The sequence below is a fragment of the Podarcis liolepis genome (genome assembly GCF_965112155.1).
Source record: "Podarcis liolepis genome assembly, chromosome: 13".
Lineage (NCBI taxonomy): Eukaryota > Metazoa > Chordata > Lepidosauria > Squamata > Lacertidae > Podarcis > Podarcis liolepis.
Window position 1 is genome coordinate 31285209 of NC_139573.1, and position 22666 is coordinate 31307874.

The 22666-nt window shown below is 49.9% G+C and overlaps 1 protein-coding gene across 9 annotated transcripts in view; it reads left to right on the top strand.

The window, feature by feature from the left end:
* Positions 1 to 19162, top strand: part of LOC310690536 (trafficking kinesin-binding protein 1-like) — a 54449-nt gene extending 35287 nt beyond the window's left edge. For 5 of the 9 annotated variants that reach the window (XM_083469654.1, XM_083469655.1, XM_083469656.1 and 2 more), the window contains 13 exons: positions 532 to 648; positions 1724 to 1824; positions 3164 to 3272; positions 3685 to 3763; positions 5642 to 5772; positions 6902 to 6976; positions 7882 to 8019; positions 8852 to 8922; positions 10134 to 10361; positions 10523 to 10821; positions 12211 to 12429; positions 13732 to 13834; positions 17300 to 19162. In XM_083469654.1, coding sequence (XP_083325780.1) covers positions 1751 to 1824; positions 3164 to 3272; positions 3685 to 3763; positions 5642 to 5772; positions 6902 to 6976; positions 7882 to 8019; positions 8852 to 8922; positions 10134 to 10361; positions 10523 to 10821; positions 12211 to 12429; positions 13732 to 13834; positions 17300 to 17765 — 1992 coding nt within the window. In that variant the 5' untranslated portion in view covers positions 532 to 648; positions 1724 to 1750 and the 3' untranslated portion in view covers positions 17766 to 19162. Of the gene's footprint in view, positions 1 to 531; positions 649 to 1723; positions 1825 to 3163; positions 3273 to 3684; positions 3764 to 5641; positions 5773 to 6901; positions 6977 to 7881; positions 8020 to 8851; positions 8923 to 10133; positions 10362 to 10522; positions 10822 to 12210; positions 12430 to 13731; positions 14053 to 15565; positions 17023 to 17299 lie in introns of those variants that run through there. The other 4 variants (XR_014518103.1, XR_014518106.1, XR_014518104.1 and 1 more) reach the window with 4 other exon arrangements.
* The last annotated feature ends 3504 nt before the right edge of the window (positions 19163 to 22666 follow it).

Genomic DNA, 22666 nt, shown 5'->3' on the forward strand with positions numbered 1-22666 from the left:
GCAAGAAGGGAATAATAATAATAATAATAATAATAATAATAATAATAATAATAATCATCTAATTTTTTATCTATATCCCGCCCATCTGGCTGGGCTTCCCCAGCAACTCTGGGCAGCTTCCAACCAAATATTAAAATACCGTAATGCATCAAACATTAAATGCTTCCCTAAACAGGGCTGTCTTCAGATGTCTTCTAAAAGTCTGGTAGTTGTTGTTCTCTTTGACATCTGGTGGGAGGGCGTTCCACAGGGCGGGCGCCACTACCGAGAAGGCCCTCTGCCTGGTTCCCTGTAACTTGGCTTCTCGCAGTGAGGAAACCGCCAGAAGGCCCTCAGCGCTGGACCTCAGTGTCCGGGTAGAACGATGGGGGTGGAGACGCTCCTTCAGATATTCTGGACCGAGGAGCTCTTGAGAAGTGGATGTTTCACAATCAAATTTCAGCAGGCAGCATGGAGCAGGGAAGGGAGAAGGAGGAGGCAAGAAGCCTGCTCTGTTATAACTGCTCCTGGGCTTTCCCCCTATCCCCACAGAAGGAGCATGACCTGGAGCTAGCCGCCCGCATCGGACAATCGCTGCTGAAGCAGAACCGGAGCTTGTCGGAACGCAATGAACTCTTGGAAGAACAGCTTGAATTGGCAAAGGAAGAGGTGAGGAAGCCCCTTCCGGTGCCCGGTGCTGACCAGGGAGGAAGCTGACACTACGTACGCGTACATGAAACACGGGGAGTTTGTTTGCCCCCCCTCACCACCCCACTCGGGTTGGATAGGAAGTGGAGAGATAAGCTGAGGGCTGGGAGAAAAAGTCAGCTGGTTGTGTGTATGGCAGTAAATGCAGGAAGGATGCGTGCAGGGAATATTTTTCTGTTGGGTGCATAGGGTACTTCTCAAGCTTGGGTCCCCAGCGGTTGTTGGGACTACAACTCCCATCATCCCTGACCACAGGCCCTGCCAGCTAAGGATGATGGGAGTTGTAGTCCAACAACAGCTGGAGACCCAAGTTTGAGAAAAGCCGGTCTGTGAGCTGCATCCAGCTGAAGTTTATTCAGAATAGGACCACTGAAATTAATGGAGTTAAGTTGGCCGTGTCAGTGGGTCTGCTGTTGAGTACAGCTAGCATTGGTTAACAATGCTGTAACTTACAGCAGGGGTGAGGAACCTCAGGCCTAGAGGCCACTCTCTCCAGCCCTTAGGACTCTCCCTAAGGGCCCGTCCCTCACCAACTCTACTTTGCACCCTCCTTGAGTGCTTTTGCTTGGCTGGAATGTGTCCTTCAACTGTAATAAGGCCTCTTTCTTGCCTGGATAGAGAGATGGGTGTCTGTGTATTAAAACTTCTGACTTTGCATGGCTGGAATGTAGCCTCCTCAATGAAGTTAGGATGTATAGCTCAGTCAGTAGAGCATTGGCTTCTTAATCTCAAGGTCAAGTTCCAAGCTGGGCAGAAGATTCCTGTATTAAACAGGTTTTGAACAGATGACCCTTTTAGTCCCCTCTGATTCTTTGCTGTGCTCAGTTTTGCCTCTGACACCACTGGTGTGCAGTCCCTGGAAAGTTGTCCACAAGGGAATGCAACCTTTTGGGCCTCAAAATGTCCCCCACCTCTGAGCGACTATAAGATCTGAAGTTAAGGGGTAGCAGGGCTTTCAGATTGGAAGGTTCAACTTCTGCTTTTTTCTTTCATGGGACCCATTGTGCCTCTTCTCTCTCCCCCTCCCCACTTCAAGATAGCTCAGCTTCGCCATGAGATATCAATGCGGGACGACCTTCTGCACCTGTACACCAACAGCACAGAGGAGAGCGAGCCGACCTCTGCCACCTCCACTCCGTGAGTATCTCAGGCTGGGGTGGAAGGGGGACCTTCTGCTGCCGTCCTCCTGCCAAACCTCTCCATGTAGCGAGACGAATCCAATGTGGGATGAGGAGAAAGAAACCCCACCTAGAGTCTTCGGAAATTCTGCAGTTCATGCCAGCAGATCTGAAAAATGGCTAGCATCTCCCCTGTGCTTTTCTCTAATTGCATTAAATGCAAAATTAAAACGGGAAGAGGAGCTGTTGTTCTTCATTTAACCACCAGGTGGTGTGAGAGACGCAATGGCCTTGCAGGCGAGGGGGGAGGCGGGAAGAAATACCGTATTTACTCAAATCTGAGGCTCACCTTTTTGGGCCAAATTACTTTGCGAAAACTAAGGTGCGCTTTAGATCCGATGGCACATTTACATTCGCCAGCAAATACTTTTTTTGGTTTCAAGGTTCTGAAAATGGAGGTGCACATGAGATTCGATGGCACATTAGACTCGAGTAAATACAGTACAGTGGTACCTCGGGTTACATACGCTTCAGGTTACAGACGCTTCAGGTTACACACTCTGCTAACCCAGAAATAGTATCTCGGGTTAAGAACTTTGCTTCAGGATGAGAACAGAAATCGTGCTCTGGCGGGAGCAGGAGGCCCCATTAGCTAAAGTGGTGCTTCAGGTTAAGAACAGACCTCCGGAACGAATTAAGTACTTAACCCGAGGTACCACTGTACTACAGTTCTCATGTTTGAACTTGAACTTGGGTGTTCCTCTCCCAACAATATCTCTTCTAGCTACATTGCCACTCACCTCAACTCCTGTGTTGTTGCTGTTATTATTATTATTATTATTATTATTATTATTATTATTATTATTATTATTATTATTATTTATACTGCCCTTTATCAAAAGTTCCCAGGGCAGTGTCCAACAATAAAATCACATTGCAAAGCACTAATAATAAAAAGCACAATAAGAGACAGCATAATAATAACAACAACAACAACAGCCACATACTCCCCCAAGCTTTAATAGGCCATAGATTATTTAATGGCTAAAGGCCTGGGTAAAGAGGAATCTTTTTGCCTGGTGCCTAAAGACATGCAGTGATGGCTCCAGGTACTCCAACCATCTGCAAAACGCCTCTTTCACTACTCCGTGATTGTATCCAGGCCAGCTCCAAGCTAGGAGTAGGCTAATGGAAGATTCTCTAGTCAGAAGGTCTGGCTCCTGGGCGAGATTGAGCCCTGCAGTACCGCTGCTTCTAGAAATGAAACATTAATTCCGGGAGCCGTCTCAGGCCACTGCTGTCTCCCCTCCCCTCTGCTCTTCTCATGACTACATCTCTGTCCCCCTCCTTCCCCACAGGTTGCGGAGGAATGAATCTGTCCTCTCTTTACAGCAGTGTTTTCAGTATGACACCCTACAGCAGAAGCTCAAAGGGCTGGAGGAGGAGAACCAGAAACTGCGGACAGAGGTGAGGTTCTGAGTTATGCTGGGCTGGGCTGCAGGTGTGTGTGATTTGTCTTCTCTATCACATTGTCCAGTCATCAAGGAAAGACACTCGGCACATGCTCAGGTGCTTTCGCTCAGTTGTATTACCAAGCTGAAATCCTAGAATCCCAATTGGAACGCAAGAATCATGCAGCGTCTAGCACAGGGTGTATTGCGATTGCTACGACAGGCAGGAAAATCATTAAGTGGTCTGCGAAGACCGCCGGCCATTTTGAAGTGGTTGATGGAGGGGGGCATAAAAAAAGCTTGGGGACCACTGCCTTAGAAAGTTTTAGGTGCATTATCTCCCAGAGCGCTGCTACCTTTTCACAACGTCTTGGTGTAACATAAAAATAACCCCTTAATGTGATATATGTCTGTCTCTTTGAACCCAGGTCACAAGCATTGCCACGGAAACCTCTCAATATGAGGAACAGGAGCAGAAGCTGATGATCGACTGCGTGGAGCAATTTTGTAGGTTCTTAGTTTTGGGCAGGGAGCTTGAAATTAAAGCCCTATTAATACCAATAGAAGGCTGCTTTCAGGCAATACCGTATTTTGCGCCCCTTGGGCGCTCCGGCCCATAGGACGCACCTAGTTTTTTGGGGGGGAAATAAAGAAAAAAAATTATTTCCCCCCCAGGTGCGGGGCTGGAAGAACCAGGTCGGGGAACAGTGGGAAGGCACGCTCTGCCTCCCCGCTGTCCCCCGAGCTTGTGGGGCTGGCGATGGGGAGAGGTGCGCTGATCCCGGGACTGCAGGCAGCTCTGCACCGCCATCCGGAGCGGGGCGGGACTTAGTGCCCCGCTCCGGATGGCCGCGCAGAGCTGTGCTGAGCCGGGGACTGCAGGCAGCTCTGCGCAACCCTCGGAGCCGGTCTCCCGAGGGTTGCGCAGAGCTTCCTGAAGCCTGGAGAGCGAGAGGGGTCGGTGCGCACCGACCCCTCTCGCTCTCCAGGCTTCAGCGAAAGCCTGCATTCGCCCCATAGGACGCACCCAGATTTCCCCTTCATTTTTGGAGGGGAAAAAGTGCGTCCTATGGGGCGAAAAATACGGTAATTCCAGGACTGGAGGGATGATATTTGGGGGGGGGGGTTCTGGTGGGGTGGGGAGGCAAAGAATAACCCAGTCCTCTGTATCTGCTCTGACCTGCCTCTGCTCTGGAATTAAGTTTTGAAACAGTCCTCTATTATTTTTCTGTGTGTGTGAGAAAGGAGGTGTGTGTGGGGGGCACATATTTACACATGTGTGTTGCCCTGCCCTCGGAGGGTTGGCAAAGAGGGAGCATGGCTCTTGGTGTAAACAAACAAAAAAAGGTTCCCCATCCCTGCTATACACACTTACCTGGGAGTAAGTCCCCTTGAGCTCAGTGGTCCTGCTTCTGAGTAAGATACACATAGGAGCACACAGCAAGAGCTTCCATTAAAACACATTCATGCATTTATGTCCCACCGTTTCTCAAAGGAGCACAAGGTGACACACACGACTCTCCCCCTCTTCACTGAATCCCCGCTGACAGGTAGGGACTGTCTCAGGGTCACATCCTGCAAGCTTTTATTCATGGCTGAGTGGGGATTTGAACCCTGGTCGCCGAGGTCCTAGTCTTAACTGCTGCACCACAAAGCATGTGTACAGACTCCAAAAGTGAGGTTCTGATCCCAACCACCTTCTGTGGAAGGAGACGATTCATACATGTTCCGCCTCTAGTACCATCATAACTAAAAAATACTTGAGGTGTGGGGCATATATGAAAGAAGGTGGCTTTTGACGTGGGAAAGGACGGCTTAAAATGACCTCTGATTACAGACGTTGCTGACTTTCATGGATGCTTAAGGAAGGTGGGGCACACTAACAACAACAACAACAACAACAACAACAACAACAACAACAACAATAATAAAATACCCCACCCACTGGCTGGGTTTTCCCAGCCACTCTGGGCGGCTCCCAACAGAATATTAAAAACACAATAAAACATCAAACATTAAAACTTCCCTAAACAGGGCTGCCTTCAGATGTCTTCTAAAAGTCAGATCGTTGTTTATCTCCTTGACATCTGATGGGAGGGCGTTCCACAGGGAGGGCACCACTACCGAGAAGGCCCTCTGCCTGGTTCCCTGTAACCTCCCAGTGAGGGAACCACCAGAAGAACCTCAGAGCTGGACCTCTGTGGGACAGAAAACATGTACGGGGGTGGTGGAGGGTGGGTGGAGTGGGCTGGGGTGGCAGAAAGCTTTGCCCCACTTTCTGGTCTGCTGGATCCTGCTGTGGGCATATTGGAAGCTGCGTCCTGGTGCGTTGCATGCTACTGGTGTCTCTTGAGTTGTAATGATCCTGTGTGTCTCTTCCCATAGCGGATGCTAGTCGAGAAGTGGTCCTGCTCTCCGAGGAGCTGGCCCGCAAGACGGAGGACACCGCACGGCAGCAGGAGGAGATCAGCCAGCTGCTGGCACAGATTGTGGAGCTGCAGCAGAAGTGCCGCGCGGTAAGCATAAAGCAAAGGGCCGGTTGGGGCCAGAATGGGCACCCAGAGTGCACCCAGAAACAAGGCTGCTCCTTTGTGAAGTCAAGGGTGCCTCAGGGAGGTGGGTGTGATACAAGGGAACATTCCTAGCATATCTAGGAAGTCAAGATGAGCAGCCCTGTGTTGTGGTGGATGTGTCAATGTGTTCAGCACTCCCTTTAATTAAAAAAACAACAACCAATTAAACTCTTGGATTATGCCGAAATGGCAAAAGTGACCAGGAAGCTCAGGAACCAAGAAGACCAAATGAATGAATGAATGAATTTTATTTGCGCCAGCCATCGGCGATGGCAATAAAACAACAATACAACAGACAAAGAATAGAAATGAAAAGTCAATTATATAAAATACATTTTAGGGTTTTGAATCAATAGTCAAATAGTGGATCTTATTCGGATTGCCCCAGCTAAAAACCTTGCAACCTTTGCTGTCAGCTTCTCATATTGATCTGCCAAGAGAAAGGACACTGTGGCAGTGGCTGTGCGACCCGGAATGGACAATAAAAGAGGGTTGATCTCATTCCTCAAGTCTTTATAAAGAGTGCAAGAATACCAAAACTTGTAACAAAGAGTGTGTGGGGAGAGTGGAATTATGGGAGGGTGTGGGGAGGGTTCCTCAGCTTGATTGGGTGTCAAATGTTCCGGCTCCTGAACGATCAAAAACCTGAAGTGAGTGTTCCGGTTTTTGAACATTTTTTTGGAAGCCGAACGTCCGACACGGCTTCTGATTGGCTGCATGAGCTTCCTGCAGCCAATCGGAAGCTGCGTCTTGGTTTCCGAACATTTTGGAAGTCGAACGGACGTCCGGAACGGATTCCGTCAGACTACCGAGGTACAACTGTACTATGGAGACAATGGAGTGTTACAAAATATGAACTGCTGAATAATATGCAGTTGAAAGGGTTGACAATAGGACCCATGGAGGGGAAGGTGGGAAGTCCAGATATTCGGAGGGATCTTTAAATATGAATGTGTATGATTGTATTGCCATATTCTTATAATTGTAAAATCATTAAAAAAAAAAAAAAACAAAGCCCCAAGGGCCCTGTGGATGTTCCTGGTGGCAATAACTCTTATCTTTCTTCCTCCAGTATGGTTCAGAAGTGGAGGAGCTACAGCAGCATCTTGCTGCTGCCAAGGAGGTTCAGCAGCAGCTACGAACAGAGGTTTGTATCTTTGGAGACGGGGTGGCAGGGGTGGTGTTGGTGGGTGATGGCTGGTTGCACCTGTCCAGTACAGAGAGGAATCTGAACAACAACAAGCAACACATCAGCTAATAATATACTGGCAATATTTTTATAATGCCATGCTGTTTCAATATTCATAAGCAGAAGACATATAATATGTGCCTGGAGTCACAAACTAACAGCAATCAAATAAATGTTCCGTGAACAGGAATGGTAGGATGGTTAAGTCACTGTCGAAGATCACAGAAACGGAGGCAGAATGCCTTTCCCACAGTCAATATCCTACAGACGTGAGATGATGGGTACTCTGAACGTCGCAATAGGGTGCTCCGAGCACAGCAGCACAGTACAGTTCTTCCAGGATAACGAACTGTTTCAATGATAAATCTTCACCAGCAAATTAATACAGTGGACGCTCGGGTTGCGAACGTGATCCGTGTGGGATGCACGTTCGCAACCCACAGCGCCACGTCTGCACACGCGCGGGTCGGCACTTCTGTGCATGCGCGAGTGCTGACGCCCGGAAGTAACCCGTTCCGGTACTTCCAGGTTTGGCGCGGTGCACAACCTGAAAACATACAACCTAAAGCCGGTATGACTATAGTCCCCAAAGGTACATCAAAGGGCGCCACTACCGAGAAAGCCATCTGCCTGGTTCCCTGTAGCCTTGCTTCTCGCAGTGAGGGAACCACCAGAAGGCCCTCAGCGCTGGACCTCAGTGTCCAGGTGATGCTCCTTCAGGTATACTGGGCCAGAGTTGTAGCAGAGTTATGCACTGCAAATCAATTCTAGAGTAAAACAAGCTGCACAGGGAGCCCCTAGTTTCTCCTCTCATTGTGGCTTGGCCTGATTAAGATGGGATGCCTCTCCTCTTTCACTTTCAGCTCCGAGACCTGCAGGAGAAATACGTGGAGTGTGGGGCAATGTTGCACGAAGCCCAGGAGGAGATGAAAAACCTCCGGAACCGCAGCCTCCCCAACAGCACCATCCACCGTCACAGCTCCCCTACTTTTTTGCCCCTGGTAAGTACAGCGCATCTTGGGGGAGGGGGGGGCTGCGTAAAGGAGGAGGTATTGGGGAAACAGAATTGGTTTGTAAAAGAGAGTACTCTTGATAGGAGGCAGAGCAGTGGGGATGGCAGAAGATGGTTATTTTAGGAGGAGACGAAGAGCATGTCTCCTTATTGGGAAGAGCAGCCAGGTTGCTTCTGTCACATTACAACAGGTGCATTTCAAGCTCCTAGTCCTCAGTGAGGGAGGAGGGGAAAGTGGAATAAAGAAGGGCATGCCTCGGGATTTCATTTTTTTGAAAAAAATATTTTATTTTTTACCAACCACCAAAACACAGTGAAACCCCCCAGGCGGCTGATACATTGGGTATACATATTCAATAATAACATATTCAAATCAACCATATGCACACTTCTATATATCTTAACACTCCTCCCTCCACAAGGTTTATTTAACTTTTAACATTTTAATTGCCCGCCTCGGGATTTCATTTGAGTCAGGACTGAATTATGGGGATTTGGTTTTTCCTCAATGGGTTCTGTTCCATGAACCATGCTAACAGTGCCTCTGAGCATGCACAGTCCGACCACCAAGCAGCTCCAGATTGTTTTCCTCACTTCCCCATTCCCCAGTCTGACATTCCTGTCTGGTTTGAACACAGGCACAGAAGCCCCCCCACGGTTATGGGTGAGGGTTTTAGCCAGCCCAGTCTGCCCTGCTCTCTGTTCCTACCTCCTGGGGAAGCACAAGTGGAGTAGAAGAAAAAGAAAATGATTCTGGGAATTCCCTGAGCATCTTTTACTAGTGAAAGACCACCTGCCCACTGTGACTTTTTGAATTGCAGGATTCCCTGGCTGCAGAGATCAAGGGCACGATGAGAAAGAGCGTGGACAGCTCTGGTTCCTCAGAGTGCAAGTAAGTGGGAAGGGCGCAAGATACCTGCTGTGTGTGTTCATGGGTGCAAGATAGACCCATAAAAATGAGTGGCGAGAGCAAGAAGCTCTCAGAGGATGGCGTTGTGAATGCAGCACAACCTCTGAAGCCAAACAGGGGAAAGAGGAGGAACCTTTGAATCAGCAGGTGAAATTCAGAATGATGGCGGGGGGGGGGGGGCGTGTTTTGTTAGCCCAAAAATTAGAAAACGAGTGAGGTCCCAACTAAAGGAGAATGGCAACTTAAGCTGGCGGAATATGCACAGCTTGCAGACTTAACATATAGAATAAGAGAACAAGAAGAACATAGGTTTAGAGAAGATTGGAAAATGTTGATTGAATATATGGGGGGAAATTGTGTACACCGGAAAACGTTGGCAGCATTAAGATAATGAATTCAACAGTGTAAGTAAGTTATGATGGATGCAAGAATGGAATGCTGAATGGTATAGTTTCTGTAAAATACGCAGGGATTTATGATATGTAAAATGAACCATGGAAAGAGAAGAAGGGAAGTCATTGATATTTTAAGGATGTAAAAAGGAGTACTTTAAATTGTAAAACAGAAAATTTAATAAAAATTTTATATACGGAATGATGGCAGGGGAGAACCTGTGTAGCTCTCCAGCTGTCCTTGGACTCCATTTCCCATCAGCCCCCGTCAGCAGGACCAGTGGCCAGGAATGATGGAGGCCGGGGACAGCAGCAGGTTTCCCCATCCCTGGTTTAAAAACTTGGGTTGGGGGCAGAGCTAGGGTTAGGAAAGGTAACTTTCAGGGACCAGAGGAGGAGGAACCAGTGCAAAATTTAGGGTGCTGCAGATGGTTCCCCAGCACAGGGCGCTGAGCTGAGGGGGCACAAAATAACAACAACATCAGGATTTCCCAATCTTGGGTCTCCAGCTGCTCTTGGACTACAACTCCCATCATCCCTAGCTAGCAGGACCAGTGGTCAGGGATGATGGGAGTTCTAGTCCAATGGGAAATCCTGGCCTATATTAGTACCACGAGAAGATCCATTTAAAAAAGCAACTGGACCAAAAGGAATTACTATGACAAATTAAGAAATATGGGAGGGGGAGGCATGCTAATTTTGTCCTTGCTCAGGGCGCCATATTGCCAGAGTCCTGCCCTGCCATGACCTCCCTTTCTTTCCCACTACTGACCCTGTCTCCGCCTTGTGTGTTGATCTCAGGGGTGTCCGTCGGGTCTTTGAGACGGTGAAGGCTGTGAACCAGGTGGCGAAAGCCAGATCGCGGGCAGAGTCTCCCCTGAGCCTCCCTGTGTACTCTCCCAAATTTTCCTCGCTGGGCTGCAGCCGCCTGAGCACCCCGCGCACCAGCTTCTATGGTTCAGACAGCCCCATTGCCGGAGGCCTGGAGGGGCAGGACGGCCATGCTTCTGAAGGGCCGGACGAAGCGCGGTGAGTCCTGCCAAGACACGGCATAGGCACCTTGCCACAACCTATTTTCAGATGGTAGTTTCCTCGGAGCAGAGACCTGTCTCCTGTACAACACCACAGGCCTTGCTGGTGGCAGTGATCAGCGTGGCTAATTCCACTCCCTGTTCTGTGGTTTCATTTAGCCGGCGTGAGGCTGGCACACCGGGCACACCTGGCCGGCACGACTTGGAAGCTGCCGTCCGGTGCTTGTCGGCCCGCCAGGAAAGCCACAGCACTGAGCGCTCGTTCTTCGAGATGGAGAGGGAAAGCAAGCTGAGGCGGCTGGCGAGAGACGCGGAGGACTCCAGCGGGTTCCTCACACCCAACGAAAGCATCACGTCCACCGGCACCAACTATTCGGGCAGCTCTGGCGGTTCCGGGTTCTCTCTGGGCTCCTTCTCTTGTTTCCCCGACAAGCTTCAAATCATCAAGCCTCTGGAAGGTCAGTGGGAGACGGCAGTCAAGATCTGGGGGGCAGGGATGCTCCCTTGGGGGGAGTGGGTGATCCGTGGGACACTTTGGGCTATATTTTGCTGAATTTATTCCGATGCGTCCGTCTGTTGAATTAGCTTGCAAGTGCATAGGGACTGGAAGCATGTGATTGTTCTTAAAAAGTCATTTGGCAGTATTCATTTATTTGTTTATACACTTTACATACCACTTCGGGTTTAAACAGATCTCTAAGCAGTTTTCAACACAAGCTGAAACATCTTAAATTAGTGGTGGCCCTCCAGCTGTTTTTGGACTAGAACTCCCATCATCCCTAGCTAACAGGACCAGTGGTCAAGGATGATGGGAAATGTGTGGGAGGGAGTGAAATCTAGTTAAAGAATCCCCATCTGGTGCGCCAAGGCGCTGAGGCAGTTCCCCTCCCATTATTTTTTTTAAGGGGCTGAGCCCCCCAATATTCAGGGGGTGTTTGGCTCGGCCTCCTGGCTCCTCATGACATTGTGCAATGTTGTGTGCATGATGTCATGCTCTTGCACAGTGTTGCACATGAGCCCCCTCAATCATATTAAGAAGGTGGCGCCTCTGAGCCCCATGATCCCTTGCCCTGGAAAAGAGGGAAAGTGAAAACTGGGGTTGCAAGGAAAAAGTGCCTGTCCATGGCTCTGGGATCTGCTTGAGGAAAACCCCCGTTTATGCAGCTTCTCAGTGCAAGAGTATTTCCAGCTTTAATGGGATGGATTGGGGCTTGGGGGAAGATCTGTACCCTCAGCATCAAAAGTGTCAGTACAACTGGCAATTAGTCAGGTCTATGTTTCTATGTTAGGGACGCAGGTGGCGCTGTGGGTTAAATCACAGAGCCTAGGACTTGCCGATCAGAAGGTCAGCGGTTTGAATCCCCGCGATGGGGTGATCTCCCGTTTCTCGGTCCCTGCTTCTGCCAACATAGCAGTTCGAAAGCACGTCAAAGTGCAAGTAGATAAATAGGTATCCCTCTGGCGGGAAGGTAAACGGCGTTTCCGTGCACTGCTCTGGTTTGCCAGAAGCGGCTTAGTCATGCTGGCCACATGACCCGGAAGCTGTATGCCGGCTCCCTCAGCCAATAAAGCGAGATGAGTGCCTCAACCCCAGAGTCGGTCACGACTGGACCTAATGGTCAGGGGTCCCTTTACCCTTCACCTTTATGTTTCTGGCTATTCTCTGGCTCTAAAGATATGGAGTACAAAACTTAACACTAAGGAGCTGGACCAGTCCTGTTGCAAGGTGTTTGATAATCTTGCTTCTGTCCAGCTTTGCTAACCTTGGCCAGTTGACTTTAAACGCAAGTTACTTGGCATCGCTTGCATTCCTGCCTTTGTCCCTTTCCCTCCCGGTCTCTCTTTAGGCTCCATGACCCTCCACCACTGGCAGCAGCTAGCCCGACCTCACCTGGCAGGGATCCTGGACCCTCGGCCAGGTGTGCTTACCAAAGATTTCCGGCAGCTTGACACAGACCTGGAGGAGGTCTACAACCTGAATGACCTGGAAGAAGACGATGTGGATGCAGGCTCCTTCCCGGCCCTTGCTACCTCGACACCTGCCAAGGCCAAGGAAAGGCCTAGTGGTGAGTCCGTTGGTTCATTTCTAAAGGTTGTATGCCAGTAGGAAAGCTTGGGGAGTTTCCCGGACAAGTTTCTGTCATATGGCATCCCCGTGGTGTGATAACCACAATCTGAGCATATGCGCCAGATCCTAGGGACTGAGGCACTTTTGGCCCCCACAAGGTCCTTTTTTTGAGGGGGGCATTGAGCCCCCCTCAGTGTTCAGAGGGCCTTTGGCTCCACCTCCCAGCTCCTCGCAACGTCAGGATGTTGCATCGGGCCCCCTCAATCATCTTGAGAAGTTGGCGTCCGTGTCCCCGAGTCACACTACTTTTGCTTGAAGTCCACTGGCAGCCATTTTGTGAACCAACTGTTGAGGTGCTCTGTAGCAAATTGGCAGCTGTTGTGTGTGTTTGTGTCTTGCCCTGAACTGCTAGGGGCTCGCAGGCTGGGGGGCTGCTGTTCTAGTGACCCCCAGTTCTGCCAGTCAGTCCCGTCTCCCTTGTCCGCTTGGGAGCAGGGATACCACAAACAAAACACCCATATTTTTTCCCCCTGTGAGGTATACCTAGGTGGTGGTTTGGCAGTCTCGTTTAAGAATAAGTTCCACCACCTCAGGTTTGTGTGTTTTAACGTGAAAGCTTCACGTTAAAACTTCAACTTCAAAGCTGACGGTTTGATTTCTCCTTGATTTCTCTCTGCTGACCACTCGCAAGCCATGAATTTATAACTCTTGAAGTTGCCCTTTCTAATTCGAAGGTGGGAGCAAAATAGTATTTGGGGGCACAGGTGGGGGGGGAGAGAAGAGGACAATTCAGGAAGGATGGGGGGAAATACCCTGCTTACATTGTCAAAAATCCCACTGTACTTGCAATTTCCTTTCATTTTTTTTAATACTTCACAATAACTAGCATAAACATGGGGCAAACAGCCATTGCTAAGACCTGACCTCTGCAAAAGCACCTAGACCTTTGGGTTTGTATTCAGCTTACGTCCCACTCCATTAAAATGGAGATATGAGGACCATTTATTTGAGGGGGGTCTGTCCTGAGTAAAACTTAAGTTGAACACAGCCCACACAGTCCACAAGTTGATTGTGAGGGAAGTCCTTTCCCACAGGTAAAGCATTTCCTGAAAATCACCTCGAACAACATGAAGGGGTTGGGGGCAGAGGGAGAGAGCTTCATCCCTGTTGGCATTTACGAAAAACGTCTTCCTCTATAGCTCCCCCTTAGATAACCTGGCATTTGTCTCTGTCTGTCTCCACGCCCCACCAACACCACCCTGCCCCACTCATTAACCCTCCGTTTTCCTGTCCGTTTCAGTATTTCACTCCGTTAACAATCTGCCCCAGACCCCGCCTACTTTCACCATCACCACCTGTTGCTTCTCGCACCCTAGCAACGAGGTTACCATGGTGACACCCAGGTAAGCATCCTCTGTGGTCCTCCCTTCCGCCAGCTTTCCATCGTCCTTTTGCTTCTGCTCCTCTGGCATCGCCGTATGGAGGATTTCCCTCTGTGTGTGTCTTGTCTGCCATTTTTAACCTGCAATCTCCCTCCCCACCATTTTGGATCCTAGGCACTGCTGACCCCGGTATGGGCATCTCCTGCAGCCCTTGGCGTATTGATGGGGTGGGCTCCGAAGTAAGAAACCTCTTCCCTGCCTCTTTTCTCTCTATCCTACCTGGGGAGAGCTGGGCAAGGAAACTTCCCTCACCCGTTCACTCTCCTTCTTGAGCAATGCTGGCTTGAGGACAAGGGATCCCAAGGCCCATCAGCTGATGCCTGCAGAGGAGGACCAAGGCCTTTATCTAGGAAAATGCAGGCACCCAAAAGTGGTCATGTGGCTCCTTCTCAGGTGCTGCGGCTCAAACCTGTCTGGAAAGTCCACCTGCGAGACCTTGAGGGTCCTGCCCTTTAATATAAGGCACTGGGGAGGGGGCGCTGATGTTCAGAAGGAAAGGCACTCTGCACATGGTCAGACGCACACTTGCTCCACATTTCCTGGAGCCCAAGCTGTGGCATCTTAAGAGCAGCTGGGGTTTGAAACCTTTTTGCTGTTGTTGTTGCTCTGATCCACATTAAGCCATAACCTGGAGGAGTCCCTGAACATCACGATGGCTTAAGAAGTCAGAGTGGGCTCCTCCCAGGTGATGTGGAGCCTTGCCTTGAACCAATGTCAAGTCTTGATGTGTCTGATAAAAATATTTCCACGGGACCCTTAGGTCAATCGGCAGCTGCTGCAGCAGCCTTCCTCCTCCACTTGTCTCTTGTTTTTATGAAGGAGAACGGGAAGTTTCCTGCCCAGGGTTCAGAGGAATCAGAGGTTGAATGAGCTGGCCCTCCCCACCCGAAGGGAATCCAAGCCTTCTTATGTGCTCTTTTAACGATAAAAAAACTCTTGCAGCAGGATTCATTCCCTGTCCCTAGAATTCAGGTTGGCTAATGGCAATAATTTTGAGCAATACGAGAATAACAGAAAGAAAGAAAAGTGGCAGCCTTATAAACGCCACCTTCAAATACACTCTATTCATATACTAGTTATAGAATCATAGAGTTGGAAGAGGGTCCCAAAGGATCATCTAGTCCAACCCCCTGAAATGCAGCAACCACATTGACCTGTATAACTGGAGAACCTTGTAAGTAACAGCCTTAAGGTTTGTTTGTTTTTTTATAATATTAAAGTCCACATATCATAATATACAATTCCCTTTTTTAAAAAAACAAGCTGTCCAAAATTAAAAGCCTTTTTAAAGTACCTGTTTAAGAAAATCTCCAGCTTTTTAAAAACCCTAATAATAAATATTATTATTATTATTATTATTATTATTATTATTATTATTTATATGCCTCCCATCTGACTGGGTTGCCCCAGCCACTCTGGGCGGCTCCCAACAAAATACTAAGAACGCAATAAAAACATTGACCATTAAAAACTTCCCTGTACAGAGCTGCCTTCAGACAACTTCTAAAAGTCATATAGTTCTGTATCTGTTTGATATCTTATGGGAGGGGCGGTCCACAGGCAGCCCTACTGACTTGTGAATCGACTTCCCAGCCCCAAACCATATGCTACAGGCCATTGATTACTTATTACCCTTTCTTTCAAGGGTAGTATCCATGCTCCTTCCTCCTCCCCATTTTATCCTTGCAACAGCCCCGTGAGGGTAGGAGAGGCTAAGAGGCAGTGACTGACCCAAGGCCACCCAGCAAGTTTGGTTTAGGACTCCTGTTCTCCCAGCCCAGCACTCTGACCACTGCACTGCACTGCCTTGCTTTGAAGAACACGAAAAGAAGAGGATTTGATGGTGGGGACAGGCAGCTACATTCAGCCACTGGGCGCAGCCACATCTATTAACCCACTAACCTTTCTCTCTAGCCTTAGCACTAACCCATCTGCTTTGCACAGGTTAAAGTGGCACTAATATTGCGGGGTCAGACTGAAAGGGCTGCCTCCCTTACTCCAATTTCCTTGAATGCACAGAGGAGTAGGGAGAAGGGGCCAGGAAGAGGAACAGACAACTGACTTGTGTGACTGGTTTATAACATGAACTTCTGATAACGAGAGCAATGAATGGCAGTGTTTGTGAGCAAAGAAGTTATGGCTCAGTGTGTCTCTGTCCTCGTGGCGTTTTCAACCAGCAGGAGGCAGTGTCGCTACCTGTGCCTGCCCTTTTCTCCGGTCCCCTAAAAACAGATTCACACATTCAGAATCTCTGGGTTAGTTCAGGCATGGCACCCAGCCTGTTAGCATCTGTAGATGTGCTACAGGGCCAGCTCAAGGGCAGCTGCCCGTATCCTGGCGCCTCCCAAGGTCATTGTGACTACAACTCCCATCATCCCTGGCCACTGGCCGTGCTGATGGGAGTTGGAGTCCAACAATGCCCGAAAAGGTCCAGGTTGGGGAAGGCTGACAATGGCAGTGCCCGGGCGAGGAAAATCCAGCCGGCACATTGCCTGCCCCGCCCCCCGCTGTGTCTCAGTAATGAGCAACGGGTCACAGTCCATCAGGGTGGGAAGAAGGTGCAGCCCCACTTGTGCCTTTATTGGCACTTCTGGGTTGTTTTGTCGTGCTGATGACCAGAACGAGGGCTATGGGGCTTTCCCCACAGAGATTACAAAGAGAGATTCCACTCTGCACCCAATAGAGAAACATGGCGCATAGTGGCTTTCCATTTTAACCCTGGCAGTTCCAAGCTATGTGGCATCTGCATCTCCCTCTCTGTGCCCTGAAGACAATCGGTGCAAATCCCTACTTGCTGCTGGATTGGGTCCCAATAGATAGATCAAATCCCTCTGGTTCTCAACCTGACCAGGCTTAATGGCAACCCCAAAGTCACAGCCCAAGGCAGTCACGTCATGGGGTAGCGTTCTGTTGTTCTGTGCCTTCAGTCCCCTTGCAGGATGGAACAGGAATAAATTCAGGAGTCAACTCAAAAGGATTTGCACCACAAACAGCTTGTGATTTTTAGCGAGAGAATGCTGCATTCAGATGGAAGTGGCTCCTCCGTTTATTTGATTTAGTTCTGGTCTCTTTTGTGCTCTGAATGGCAGCAAACTTGGGGGAAGCTGCCTGTTCTCTGTATGTGTTCTCTTAGCTCAGTCTCTTGGGTTGCCAACGTCCCACATATAGTAGGAGGTTCAGCATTTTCATGGCTCTGCTTGGGGATTTTCTAGTGAGCTGTAATGTCAGCCTGAGCCAACCTGCTTGGCCACCGATGCTGCACATTAAAGAATGCACCTACCGCTGCAGAAGGAAGCTGAACTTGTTCCTGAGCGTCCTATGCGTGCCTTTAGTGACTGCAGCTACTCCAGCCTCCAGTCCATGGAACTGAATTTCTCTCCTCTTTTTTTGGTTTTTTGTCTTTGTGTCCACCCCTTCCTTCTCCAGTCTTTATAATACAGTTGTGCCCTCTTGTGGGTCCGGCACGGGGCTGAGCCCCCCTCACCCTCCCCAGCTCCCCCTGCAGGAAGAGCCCAGCTGTGAAGAGCAGCAGCAGGAGGACCCCCCTCTTGGACTAGTGACTCTGCTGACGGAGCAAGGCATTTCTGCACAGAGAGGGGCGGGAGCAGCCTCAGCCTTGGCCCTCTTCCCCAGAGGCTCAGGCACCCTGTCTTGGCTGTCTCCTCCTTTGGGCTCCCTATGGCGCTGCCGCTGGGGCGGCCTAGGGGAGTGGGCCTTGGGATCACCTCACTTGCGGCAGAGGGAGGAGGAGGACAAGCCCAGCATCTTCAGCTTGAACCTGGTGGAGAAGCTGCAGCAGCTGGGGCTGGACAAGGTGGTGAGAAGAGGGGAGGCCTTGTACGCAGCTTCACACCTGCAGGGGCTTCATCGCAGGAAGAGGTGTCTGTCGTGAGGACTCTGCAATTTTGCGCTGCCCTCCGCTGGTGGGGCGTCTGTGAGACAGAGGGGGCTTCATGCGGACTGCCTCCTGGACAAAGCCCAACTGTGATCCTGAAGTTTGGGGTGTGGTTGTGGGGAGGGACCCTTGGCAGCAAACAGGGGGTCTGCCAACCACAGTGCCCTGTTGCCATTCTGTCCTCCACTTCCTGTGGATCAGGAAAGTTGGGGAATCATTGTTTCAATGTCTGATAAATCTTTTCACAGCTTCCTTCTGCCTCCATCCTAGGAACCCTGGGCATTGTGGTTCTGTGGGCCCTTTTTTCTGTGGGGGGCCCTTTTGCAAAACTGCAATCCCCAATGTACTTTCGCTATGAAGGCTATGGGGCATGGGTAAGAGGAATGAGCCCTGTGGAAAGAGCTGGCCCAAAGCCCAAAAAGCACACAGCTCCAAGTTATCTTCACGGACCATGACTCTCCCTGCTTCCTGCACTATAGTCACTGCCTTCACTGCTAATTCCCTTAAGAAATGCACACCTTCTCTGTCTCTCTCTGTGTGTAGTATGTAAAGGCAAGTAGTGGTATCGGCAGGACTTGTGGGAGTAATAGGTTGGGCTTTTTGCATGCATGATGGGCTTGAGAGGGGATGTTTCTGTCCTTTACCTCTCCTGCCAACTTCAATTTTCTTAGCCTCGGGCAAATGCAATAGTTGTGTCTATTTCTCATCTGGATCTGGTGAGGTTTTCTCCATTAAAAGACACTGTCTCAGATCAACGAGGAAAAGGGACAAAGAAAGCTGACCGGGATCCTCTTGTGCCCCCCCCCCCCCCGCAAAACGACACTCCCCTGTGGACCCATTTAGTGCCCCTTCCTTTGCCAACACTTAGCCACCCAGAGCTGGCTTTGTTCACCCCACACCCTGAGCTCCCCTTTTGGGGAGGCAAAGGTCTCCTCTCTTTCTTGTGTTGCTGAGAATTCTGCTGCACTTTACTCTCCCCCTCCCCCTCCCCCCCCTCCTCCTCCTCCTCTCACCACTGAAGTTTTTAATATTGCATTGCCCCTGCAACCACAGAATCTGCCTCGTGTCTGTTTTGTCCTTGCCGGAGCAAGGCAACTCTGTTTGTCTTCCTCCAAAGCGTCTTCTAACAACAGTTACAGTAATTCTCAGACTTGGGCAGCTGTATGGCTGGTTTCCACAGATTGCTCTGTTGTGGGTCTCCCCCCTTCAGTGGGCGTTCGTATTTTCCCATTTATAAATGTTAACTTAAAGTCCCACACCCATTCCTTGCACGCTCCTGTATGTGTGCTGCACACCACTTTGCATAGCCAGTCCCTCATTTTGACACATGCGTATTCCTGTTACGTTCCTGTGTCTCCTTTCGGTGAAATAAACATGGTGTTGCTGTTGCTCCTAAGCTCTGTCTCTTGTGGTGTTTGGCCGGCGTACAGTAGCTCTGCTGTTGCCCCTCTCTTTCCTTCTCGCCCACCTCTTCACGACAGCCTGAGCTTGGTTTTCGTAACCAGCTGACTCGCATGGCAAAGCTTCTTTAAAGACCTAAACTGCTACAGGCAATAGGGGTGAGTAAACAGGGTAGTCATCAAGGGAGCAGGGAATGAATGAAACTATAGCAACGTTTCCTGATGCCGAATGAAATTGAGGGGCACCAGTGCAAAGAATGAAGGTGGCACCACGCAGACACTGCGGGGAGCAATTCTGCTTCAAATACCATGGTGGTCAAATGGAAAGTAAGGTTATATCTAACTTTCCTAACTTGTGGCTGTTGGATCAATCCATCAACCTCTGATGGATGAGAAGGATTGGGTCCGGCATTACTTTGGCTGTGCATGTGTGCCAGTATCCATACTTGGCAGTGTCACATCTCAACACAGCTCCTTCCTTGGAAGCGTCTTGGAAGGGGTTGAAGGTACACACAGGAGGCGATAAACACTCATGGACGCCAAGTGTAGAGGTTTACTTGACAAGCATAAAAGCATATTGGTAGCAAATATATACAGACATTCCCCACTGGTCATGGTCAAGGCATGCTTAGAGTCCAACAAGAGTACAAGACACAATGCTTCTCTCACCGCAAGGTGCAAGCAAGAGATTCACAGAACCTTTGTTATCAGTACTTCCTGTCACACTGCGCATGTTCAAAGAACAGTTCCCACAGAAAACGTCCTTGCATAGACAAAACAATGTCAGCTGCTTCTTGAAACTTCTTCTCTGCTCTTCTGTGTTTCTGGAACAAATGGTTCTCTCACACACAGAGAGAATATCCAACAGTGGCCGTGTTTCTATGCAGCCCCCGCCACCTGCTTCAGCCGGTAGGTTTTGTTGACTTCCAACAGGTTTTGTGCTGCCTCTTCGCTTCCTCGTTTCATAACTATTTGGAGCAAGGGTGGGGACCCTGTGCTGCTTCAGGCATCGTGCTCCCTGTCATATATCCATCAGCTCCAGCCAGCCTGGCCAGTGTTGAGGAGTGATGGGGGATGTAGTCCAGCAACAACTGGAAGACCACAGGTCCCCAGTTGGTGGGGATAGCCATAAAATGTTGCATTAGGCTACCATCTCAGAGCTGGTAATCCTCATGGGGAAGCAAACCAAGTCATGTAGGTTTTTTGCAGTCTTATGTGTGCATCATACAGAAACAGGACTGGGCTGTGGTCTCGTACATGCACACCAACTGGTGGATAAATCCTGCAGCTTTGGTCCATTTCTGCTAGAGGAGTGTTTCTCAACCTTGGGTCTCTTGCTGTTGTTGGACTACAACTCCCACCATCCCTTAGCTAGCAGGACAGGGATGATGGACTACAACTCCCACCATCCCTTAGCTAGCAGGACAGGGATGATGGACTACAACTCCCACCATCCCTTAGCTAGCAGGTCAGGGATGATGGGAATTGCAGTCCAAAGACAGCTTTGGGAAACTGCTAGAGGCTGAGTGTCAAGGTGTTTAGGGCTATTCCTGGCCTAGAGGCAGTGGGATAAGGGGCTGCAGTTACATGGTTTTTCCACTAGAGGTAGGAATGTAAAGGTAAAGGTACCCCTGCCCGTACGGGCTAGTCGTGTCCGACTCTAGGGTTGCGTGCCCAGCTGGGGCCCAGCGCTGTCCGGAGACACTTCCGGGTCACGTGGCCAGCGTGACGAAGTTGCTCTGGCGAGCCGGCACTAGCGCAGCACACGGAAACGCCGTTTACCTTCCCGCTAGAAAGTGGTACCTATTTATCTACTTGCACTTTTTAGGGTGCTTTCGAACTGCTAGGTGGGCAGGAGCTGGGACCGCAGACGGGAGCTCACCCCGCCGCGGGGATTCGAACCGCTGACCAAGCGATCGGCAAGCCCTAGGCGCTGAGAATTTACCCACAGCGCCACCCGCGTCCCTTTTGAGGTCGGAATGAACAAGTGGGAAAAGCTGAAAAGCAAGCAAAAGGGGGAAATGGGAAGTGAAATGGCTTCATTTGACCACCAGGTGGCTGCAGAGATTTGTGGCAAGCGCTGCCTGTTTCTTCCTTACTCAGTGGTACATGAATGTCCAGTCCAAACACCCAGAAGCCCCCTTGTTGGATCCCACTTCATGCATTCCAGGTTGAGGTGTGTGTGTTTTAAAATAACTGGTTCTGGAATTCAGCCCTGGGAAGCATTGATTGCACAAATTAGTACACCTCTGTACATGCACAAGTCATTTGAGGATCAAGCCAGCCTTCATGCTCTGAGCCACTTGAAATTGGTTTGTAGTAGATGCATGTTAACCCAACTTGAATGCTGCTTGATGCCCTGCGGCTGAGCATGGGCACAGACTGCCCTGAGAAGAGTCGGGTCCTGGAAGTTCTGTCCGTGGTGCTGGATCTGTGATGGTGCATTCACAGTCAAGACATTTCCTTCGCGTGGTTGATTAAAATACGTACGCATATATTGCCTTTCGGCTCTCATGTCTGTTCAGGGTGTTACCTGTGAAGCTGCCTGTTACTGCTCCACAGGGCATGGGAGCGGCCCACACAGACTTACCATATCATGGTGGCAAGTTGTCAGGTGTTAAGTAGGGGCTCAAGACATTTTGCTGGCTGAGCAAAGTGGTTGCTGCCTCCGACTCCATTCCATCTACTGAACAAGATGGGCAATTGACTCTTTGGTGATGAGGTACTGCCCTCCATTACAAGGGTGCATGTAGGACCCATTGCTGTGTACGCCAGCAGAGGGTAGGAGCTCAGGAGATGGCCATTTCTGCCTGCCCCCTCAGGATCCACTGCCCGAAGCAGGTACCTCATTCCGCCTGATGGTAGGGCTGGCCCTTCCCCACTGCCTGTTGTGCTACAGCAAGGGTGGGCATCTTGGCCGACCCATGCCCACCTGCCAATCACCTAACATTATGTGTTACATATGGGGCGGGCCAAACTGCGGGAGGCAGTGGAAGACAGGAGAGCCTGGCATGCTCTGGTCCATGGGGTCACAAAGAGTCAGACACGACTAAACAACAGCAATGGAGCAGGCAGCTACAAAAGCATCTGCCCTGGAGTGGCTGGCTGATAGGTGGGTTGCCCTGCTGTCCACAGGAAAGGAATTACTGGCATGGAGTGCTGCAGACAAATAAACAACAACCCTGTATCACACCACCTGTCTATTGATGGGGACATCTGGAGAAGGGTATTAGGAGATGAGCTGAATACCTGAGTGGCCTGAAATGGGAGCAGGCATCCCTTTATGTACCTGTGTTCCAAATGTTTAGTGTTTTATAGGTAAGGAGACTCTGCCCAGGAGATATTGTAGATGTCCTATCAGCCAAAGCTCTTAAAAAGCACGCTAAGCCACCAAATCTGCTTGGGCCTCAATGACAAAACTAGATCTAGGAGCAGACTCAAGCTGCACAGCATCCCCTTTCTGGGGAACTTCACCTGGAATTAGGGAATCGCTCACCC